The 9215-nt window shown below is 47.2% G+C and overlaps 1 protein-coding gene across 1 annotated transcript; it reads right to left on the bottom strand.

Moving 5' to 3' along the window:
* Positions 1-1405: 1405 nt before the first annotated feature.
* On the bottom strand, positions 1406-3917 carry LOC120050130 (pleckstrin homology-like domain family A member 1). Its single transcript, XM_038996784.1, has 2 exons — positions 3240-3917; positions 1406-2572 (listed from the first exon to the last, which is right to left on the bottom strand). Exon 1 carries the CDS (start codon positions 3722-3724, stop codon positions 3266-3268), a length of 459 nt encoding a protein of 152 aa, XP_038852712.1. The 5' UTR covers positions 3725-3917; the 3' UTR covers positions 1406-2572; positions 3240-3265.
* Positions 3918-9215: the final 5298 nt, after the last annotated feature.

Here is a 9215-nt window from a genome sequence, read left to right as displayed (position 1 = left end):
GGTGAGAGGGGAGAAGGGCTGGGTGAGTGGGGCTGGAGCTGGGTGAGAGGGGAGAAGGGCTGGGTGAGAGGGGCTGGAGCTGGGTGAGAGGGGAGAAGGGCTGGGTGAGAGGGGCTGGAGCTGGGTGAGAGGGGAGAAGGGCTGGGTGAGAGGGGCTGGAGCTGGGTGAGAGGGGAGAAGGGCTGGGTGAGAGGGGCTGGCGCTGGGTGAGAGGGGAGAAGGGCTGGGTGAGAGGGGCTGGAGCTGGGTGAGAGGGGAGAAGGGCTGGGTGAGAGGGGCTGGCACTGGGTGAGAAGGGAGAAGGGCTGGGTGAGAGGGGCTGGAGCTGGGTGAGAGGGGAGAAGGGCTGGGTGAGAAGGGCTGGGACTGGGTGGGAGGGGAGAAGGCTGGGTGGAGGGGCTGGTTGAGAGGGGCTGGGTGGGAAGCGCGAAGGGCTTGGGGTGGGTGGGTGTGGTGAAGGGCTGGGGCAGGGTGGGCAGAGGAGCAGTGTAAGGTGAAGTTGCCCCTTAACGCTGATTTTGGGTCAGTTTTGGATTTTCTCCACCAATGCTTGCGGTTAGGATTGGGGAGGCGAAGCTGATCCTGTATCTGTACCTAGATTAAACTTCACCTCTGAGCCGGAGGTAGATGAGCCAAGTAGGCAAGCTTAGCTTGGAGTCAGCCAACTGTTTGTTGCTACCCAGACTTTTTAATTTTACCCAAGCTGCCCTAGTAGGGAGGAGGGTGGTGGAGAGGGGCACTGTGGAATCCCAACCAAGTGCAGTGAGAGACCCAGAGCGGCCCGTCGACACTCTCTTGTCTGTCAACATGACTTTATCATCGGTGAACTCCAGCACCTGGCCCAGCCAGCGGCCACAGTGCTCAGGTGGTGTCAGCACACCATCAGAGGACGCCTGTCACAACTGGAGGCCTCCAGGGTGGATGGTGGATGTCATACACAGTGTCCCAGCCTAGCACCTCCTTCATGGCTTGACGTGGCTTTGAGCAGTCCAAAGGGCATGCACAAGTGCTGAGGTTATAGAGTCGTCTCCTTTTTGGCAGCCCCCCCCCCCGGATGCGGATGAGTAGAAATGGCACTGTCATCCACATTTTCCACCCCCTGTAGTATAAATGAGTTAGCTTAATGGAGAGAGGCAGGGAGACACGTGTGTTGGCGCGCCTCGGATGGCAGTTTGTCTCAGTCTGAACGCTGACGGTGAAATATTATTCTCAGAACAGCAACAGCTTCTACATTTAGCCCAGGAAATAGGGGTGAGAAGTTCACAGGCTGTTAGCATGGAAGGGTTGAGACAGGCAACACTACACACAGCTATTGAACACACATCTGCTGCTGATTTAAATGGCACATTTTCTCCCTGCAAGCTGTTTCTATTCGCTACATAGCAGGAAATCACACGAGGTGCTGTTCATTTGAAATGGAATGTATATTTCACAAGTATGAAAATAGCTCTCACATCAAAATAAGAACCCAACTGAATAACAGTAACTTTGTAAAAAAGGACATGAAGATTAAGGTGAGGACAACACTGACACACCTGGGGGTGGTGTGAGGGGGCAACTCTACAGTCTCAGCATAGCTTCCTCAGGAAAGATGGTGATGCATTTTTAGCCTAATGACCTGCTCTTGGCAAAACTGGTTGAAAATAAGTCCGTTCAGACATTTTTGCCATTGAAATTATGTATTTTCAACCAGTTTTGCTCACTAGGATACCTTTCTATCAGTTGCCACTGAACAGGACTGCAGTTTCTAATCTGTACAGATTTAAGACTCCCAAAAGAATATGCAGCGTTGACACATGTTGCTTCCTAACGTCGAACCGTATTCCATAGTTGTAATGCAAATGTAACATGGGCGCCATATCTGGCACGAGGATAATCACAAAAAGTGAGATTTATGGAGAAATCAAACAAATAACAGATTTGTCAACTTTTCCTTCATCATTGGGGCATCCTGTCATTTTTACAGTCAACTACACTTGGGAGGAAAATGTAACTATAGCGTATAAGTCTTTGGCTCAATAAAAGAATGAGGATGTGTATCATGGCATGTTTGTACAACAGGATGTGCTACTCACAACTTAAGAAATAATAGAAGTGAAAGGACTATAGTACATCCTTAAAGGTGTAACACAATCAACCATCCCACCTGGATCACAGATACTGAGGCTTACTTCCAACCATATCAAACCATTATACTGTCCTACGGAATCTCCAAGCATAGCTTTCAGTTTCAACTCCAGCAACAACCACACTGTACATTAGTCAATGACCCTGTTAAGATAAAACATATATACACAATCTAATAAATAAGGGGTGGCAGAGAATCGCCCGTTAGAATACAGCTGTTTTCACTCGTGCTGTAGCAGAGGCCTAAGCTTTGTCCATCAGTGTCCATCTTTCTCAGATAAAGAGTCTCTAATGAAAAATAGGACTTGGAAAAGGCTGCTGCTGCTGTCGGGACCGAACAACAGTTCCATTAAGAGATGTTTTCTGCAGGGTGTGATGCTCCTTTTGTGAGGCCGGGCAGATGCAGCCGGAGTCCATCGATCCCTCCTCTGAATGTCCAATTAACCTGCGGATACAATAAATTAGACCATCTCAGAGGTGGCAGTGCGTGACACGAGAAGAGGAATCTCCGTAGGCTACACCTGAACATAAATAGAGTGGCTTTCTTGAGCTGCCTTTAAACATGCAGCCCTATTCTGATCTTTTGTCCAGTTAATGGAAAAAGATGAGAATTGGTCTGCCTGTGTAAACGCAGACTAATGGCTCCTAAGAATGTTTAGAATACTTATTTTTACGCACAATTAAGTGCCGATGGTAACTGGACCATAATATGCCTACCAATAATAATGAATAATAGCCTAATAATAGTGAATAATAAAACATTAAAACGTAATTAGGCAAAAAGTAAAGACCTAGAATATTTGCAGGCTCTCTTTGTTGCAATGGCAAATGTAGCGTATTTTTTATGTAAGAGACTGTAATTTGAGGAGGCTACAAGCATCTGGAACAATGCATGCTTATTTAACAGCATCAAAGCTTCCCCTGCCGACATCGCCGCGCGTAAACCCATGTTTATGGGGTAGGTGAGCCTTATATCCTGAGCCTTGTGTCAAATATCAAACGTTGCCGGGGAATGTATATCCAAGCAATTTCCCCGCAGAGGATTTCCACTTCTAAGGGGCTACGTAGTAATTAGTAATCAAGCCTGCTAAGACCTCTCTCGGATGTCTTACCGCATGTCGAATATCCGAGGCGCAGGTCACGCAACGTTTGGTGAGCTCCGAATAATTTTCTGTCCCGGGAGCTGAACAACGAGGAGCTGCTGTTTCTGTCTGGTCGACTTCACCGCCAGGATGGCCTGCCTATTTTTGTATTGCACCATCTGCAAAGTTATCTCGGCGTTCCATCCCTCGTCCTGTGGACACCTGAAATCGATCTCCTTGCCCTCCGACATGACCACGGTGAAGTAGATGTATTTCCCTTTCCTCTCGACGCAGTCCACAGTTTTCATGTTGGAGAAGTGCAGCTCCTTGACTTTGCCAGTGTCTCCGCCGCCGTGGTGGTTGTAATGGTGCGGGTGGTCGTGCTGCTTCGGCGGGTGAAGCAGAACCCCGTCCTCCGTGAGGACGCAGTGCTTCTTCTTCCACAGCTGCAGCAAACCGTCGCTTCGCTTCTCCAGAAGCCCCTCTTTCAGCACCTTGCCGCCGTTCTCCAGCATCTTGAGAAAACGCCCCAATTTCCTCAGCAAATGCAAACACTTCTTCTTCTCCTTGCCCGTAGAGGTAAAGGCATCGGATGCTGAACTGGTCACTGCAGTGAGTGGGTTACTATGTGCTGTGGAACTCTTGGATGTGTGTGCAGGGTATTTGGTACTAGTCCGTCGGCAGCGGTCGCTGGTGTGACTGATACGCACAGTTTGATTGGGGTTTTCTCGAGCTTGTGGACCGCCCCCTGAGTGACATCCAGCGGAAAGAGGACTCATATGTCAGAGGGCCTCTCCAGCACAGTGCAGCGAGGATCAATGTTATATTGGTAGTATTTTGGAAATCAAATGGGCCTATACAATTTAATTAAGCACTCAAGGCGAGTGAATTTCTTGAGTCAAGTATACAATGCCTTCAGAAAGTTCTCACACCCCTTGACTTATTCCACATGTTGTGTTACAGCCCGAATTCAAAATGGATGAAATTGTTATTTTTTTCCTCACCCATCTCCACACAATACCCCATATTTACAAAGTAAAAACATGTTTTTAATTTTAGCAAATGTATTGATACATTTATTGATAATGAAATACAGAAATATTGCATTTACATAAGTATTCACACCCCTGAGTCAATACTTTGTAATGCAGAAGCACTTTTGGTGGCGATTCCAGATTTGAGTCCTCTTGGGTATGTCTGTACCAGCTTTGCACATCTGGATTTGGGGATTTTCTCCCATTCTTCCTTGCAGATTTTCACAAGCTCTTAAACTAGATGGGGTGGTGGGGGAACAGCAATCTTCAAGTCTTTCCACAGATTTTCAATGGGATTCAAGTCTGGGCCACTCAAGGACTTTCACATTGTTGTTCTGAAGCCGTTCCAGCACTGTTTTGGCTGTATGCTTGGGGTCACTGTCCTGTTGGAACGTAAATCTTCCCAGTCTAAGGTGGTTTGAAGCAGGTTCTCATCAAGGATTTGCCTGAATTTGGCTCCATTCATTGTCCCCTCTATCCTTACCAGTCTCCCAGGCCCTGCCACTGAAAAGCATCCCCATAACATGATGCTGCCACCACCATGCTTCACAGTAGGGATGGTGTTAGAAGGGTGATGAGCTGTGTCTGGTTTTCTATAGACATAGTGCTTTGCATCAGGCCAAAGAAGTTACATTTTTGTCTCATCTGACCACAATCTTTTGCCTTACTATTTCAGTCTTTCACATGCCTTTCTGCAAACTCCAGGCATGCTGTCATGTGCCTTTTTCTCAGGAGTGGCTTCCGTCTGGCTACTCTCCCAAAAAGCACAGATTGGTGAAGTGCTGTAGAGACTGTTGTCCTTCTGGCAGGTTCTCCCATCTTAGCTAAGGAACTCTGTCAGAGCGGTCATTGGGTTTTTGGTCACCTCCCTGACCAAGGTCTTTCTTGCCCGGTTGCTCAGTTTGGTCGGACAGCCAGCTCTAGGCAGTCTGGGTAGTTCCATATTTTTTAAATGTCCTAATTATGGACACCACTATGCTCTTAGAAACATTCAACACTGTAGAAATAGTTTTATACTCTTCCCCAGATATATTCCCCATTACAATTCTATCTCAGAGATCTACAGACAATTCCTTGGACTTCATGGTATAGTTTCTGCTCTGATATGCACTGCCAACTGTGGGGCCTTATATAGACAGGTGTGTTTCAGGTTTCTTTCTAAATCATGTCCAAACTATTTAATTGGCCACAGGTGAACTCCAATCAAGTTGTAGTGACATCTCAAGGATGATCAAAGGAAATTGGATGCACCTGAGCTCAATTTAGTGTTATAGCAAAGGAGCGTGAATACTTATGTAAATTCCATATTTCTGTATTTCATTTTCAATACAATTGCAAAAATGTCTACAAACATGTTTTCACTTTGTCATTATGGGATATTGTGTAGATGGGTGAGAGAGAGAAACTATTTAATCCACTTTGAATTCAGGCTAACAGGAAATGTGGAATAAGTCAAGTGGTATGAATACTTTCTGAAGGCAGGAAGTAGCATAATGTATTTGTGACATGTTTCATACAACCTGTAGAACGCTTGGCTCTCATGTCTCCACGAGAATACAACCTGTAGAACGCTTGGCTCTCACCTCTCCACTAGAATACAACCTGTAGAACGCTTGGCTCTCATGTCTCCACGAGAATACAACCTGTAGAACGCTTGGCTCTCATGTCTCCACGAGAATACAACCTGTAGAACGCTTGGCTCTCACCTCTCCACGAGAATACAACCTGTAGAACGCTTGGCTCTCACCTCTCCACTAGAATACAATCTGTAGAACGCTTGGCTCTCACCTCTCCACGAGAATACAACCTGTAGAACGCTTGGCTTTCACCTCTCCACTAGAATACAACCTGTAGAACGCTTGGCTCTCATGTCTCCACGAGAATACAACCTGTAGAACGCTTGGCTCTCACCTCTCCACTAGAATACAACCTGTAGAATGCTTGGCTCTCACCTCTCCACTAGAATACAACCTGTAGAACGCTTGGCTCTCATGTCTCCACGAGAATACAACCTGTAGAACGCTTGGCTCTCATGTCTCCACGAGAATACAACCTGTAGAACGCTTGGCTCTCACCTCTCCACGAGAATACAACCTGTAGAACGCTTGGCTCTCACCTCTCCACTAGAATACAATCTGTAGAACGCTTGGCTCTCACCTCTCCACGAGAATACAACCTGTAGAACGCTTGGCTTTCACCTCTCCACTAGAATACAACCTGTAGAACGCTTGGCTCTCACCTCTCCACGAGAATACAACCTGTAGAAAGCTTGGCTCTCACCTCTCCACTAGAATACAACCTGTAGAACGCTTGGCTCTCACCTCTCCACTAGAATACAACCTGTAGAACGCTTGGCTCTCACCTCTCCACTAGAATACAACCTGTAGAATGCTTGGCTCTCACCTCTCCACTAGAATACAACCTGTAGAATGCTTGGCTCTCACCTCTCCACTAGAATACAACCTGTAGAACGCTTGGCTCTCACCTCTCCACTAGAATACAACCTGTAGAACGCTTGGCTCTCACCTCTCCACTAGAATACAATCTGTAGAACGCTTGGCTCTCACCTCTCACCTCTCCACGAGAATACAATCTGTAGAATGCTTGGCTCTCACCTCTCCACTAGAATACAACCTGTAGAATGCTTGGCTCTCACCTCTCCACTAGAATACAACCTGTAGAACGCTTGGCTCTCACCTCTCACCTCTCCATGAGAATACAACCTGTAGAACGCTTGGCTCTCACCTCTCCACTAGAATACAATCTGTAGAACGCTTGGCTCTCACCTCTCACCTCTCCACGAGAATACAATCTGTAGAACGCTTGGCTCTCACCTCTCCACGAGAATACAATCTGTAGAACGCTTGGCTCTCACCTCTCCACTAGAATACAACCTGTAGAACGCTTGGCTCTCACCTCTCCACTAGAATACAATCTGTAGAACGCTTGGCTCTCACCTCTCCACTAGAATACAACCTGTAGAACGCTTGGCTCTCACCTCTCACCTCTCCACTAGAATACAATCTGTAGAACGCTTGGCTCTCACCTCTCCACTAGAATACAACCTGTAGAATGCTTGGCTCTCACCTCTCCACTAGAATACAACCTGTAGAACGCTTGGCTCTCACCTCTCACCTCTCCATGAGAATACAACCTGTAGAACGCTTGGCTCTCACCTCTCCACTAGAATACAATCTGTAGAACGCTTGGCTCTCACCTCTCACCTCTCCACGAGAATACAATCTGTAGAACGCTTGGCTCTCACCTCTCCACGAGAATACAATCTGTAGAACGCTTGGCTCTCACCTCTCCACTAGAATACAACCTGTAGAACGCTTGGCTCTCACCTCTCCACTAGAATACAATCTGTAGAACGCTTGGCTCTCACCTCTCCACTAGAATACAACCTGTAGAACGCTTGGCTCTCACCTCTCACCTCTCCACTAGAATACAATCTGTAGAACGCTTGGCTCTCACCTCTCCACGAGAATACAATCTGTAGAACGCTTGGCTCTCACCTCTCCACTAGAATACAACCTGTAGAACGCTTGGCTCTCACCTCTCCACTAGAATACAACCTGTAGAACGCTTGGCTCTCACCTCTCCACTAGAATACAATCTGTAGAACGCTTGGCTCTCACCTCTCCACTAGAATACAACCTGTAGAACGCTTGGCTCTCACCTCTCCACTAGAATACAACCTGTAGAACGCTTGGCTCTCACCTCTCCACTAGAATACAACCTGTAGAACGCTTGGCTCTCACCTCTCCACTAGAATACAATCTGTAGAACGCTTGGCTCTCACCTCTCCACGAGAATACAACCTGTAGAACGCTTGGCTCTCACCTCTCCACTAGAATACAACCTGTAGAAAGCTTGGCTCTCACCTCTCCACTAGAATACAACCTGTAGAACGCTTGGCTCTCACCTCTCCACTAGAATACAATCTGTAGAACGCTTGGCTCTCACCTCTCCACTAGAATACAACCTGTAGAACGCTTGGCTCTCACCTCTCCACTAGAATACAACCTGTAGAACGCTTGGCTCTCACCTCTCCACGAGAATACAATCTGTAGAACGCTTGGCTCTCACCTCTCCACTAGAATACAATCTGTAGAACGCTTGGCTCTCACCTCTCCACTAGAATACAATCTGTAGAACGCTTGGCTCTCACCTCTCCACTAGAATACAACCTGTAGAACGCTTGGCTCTCACCTCTCACCTCTCCACGAGAATACAATCTGTAGAACGCTTGGCTCTCACCTCTCCACGAGAATACAATCTGTAGAACGCTTGGCTCTCACCTCTCCACTAGAATACAACCTGTAGAACGCTTGGCTCTCACCTCTCCACTAGAATACAATCTGTAGAACGCTTGGCTCTCACCTCTCCACTAGAATACAACCTGTAGAACGCTTGGCTCTCACCTCTCACCTCTCCACTAGAATACAATCTGTAGAACGCTTGGCTCTCACCTCTCCACTAGAATACAACCTGTAGAATGCTTGGCTCTCACCTCTCCACTAGAATACAACCTGTAGAACGCTTGGCTCTCACCTCTCACCTCTCCATGAGAATACAACCTGTAGAACGCTTGGCTCTCACCTCTCCACTAGAATACAATCTGTAGAACGCTTGGCTCTCACCTCTCACCTCTCCACGAGAATACAATCTGTAGAACGCTTGGCTCTCACCTCTCCACGAGAATACAATCTGTAGAACGCTTGGCTCTCACCTCTCCACTAGAATACAACCTGTAGAACGCTTGGCTCTCACCTCTCCACTAGAATACAATCTGTAGAACGCTTGGCTCTCACCTCTCCACTAGAATACAACCTGTAGAACGCTTGGCTCTCACCTCTCACCTCTCCACTAGAATACAATCTGTAGAACGCTTGGCTCTCACCTCTCCACGAGAATACAATCTGTAGAACGCTTGGCTCTCACCTCTCCACTAGAATACAACCTGTAG

This window comes from Salvelinus namaycush, chromosome 6 (assembly GCF_016432855.1).
Source record: "Salvelinus namaycush isolate Seneca chromosome 6, SaNama_1.0, whole genome shotgun sequence".
In the NCBI taxonomy this organism is placed as follows: domain Eukaryota; kingdom Metazoa; phylum Chordata; class Actinopteri; order Salmoniformes; family Salmonidae; genus Salvelinus; species Salvelinus namaycush.
Note: the sequence above shows the minus strand (reverse complement) of the source record. Positions and strands in the feature narration are given on the sequence as shown.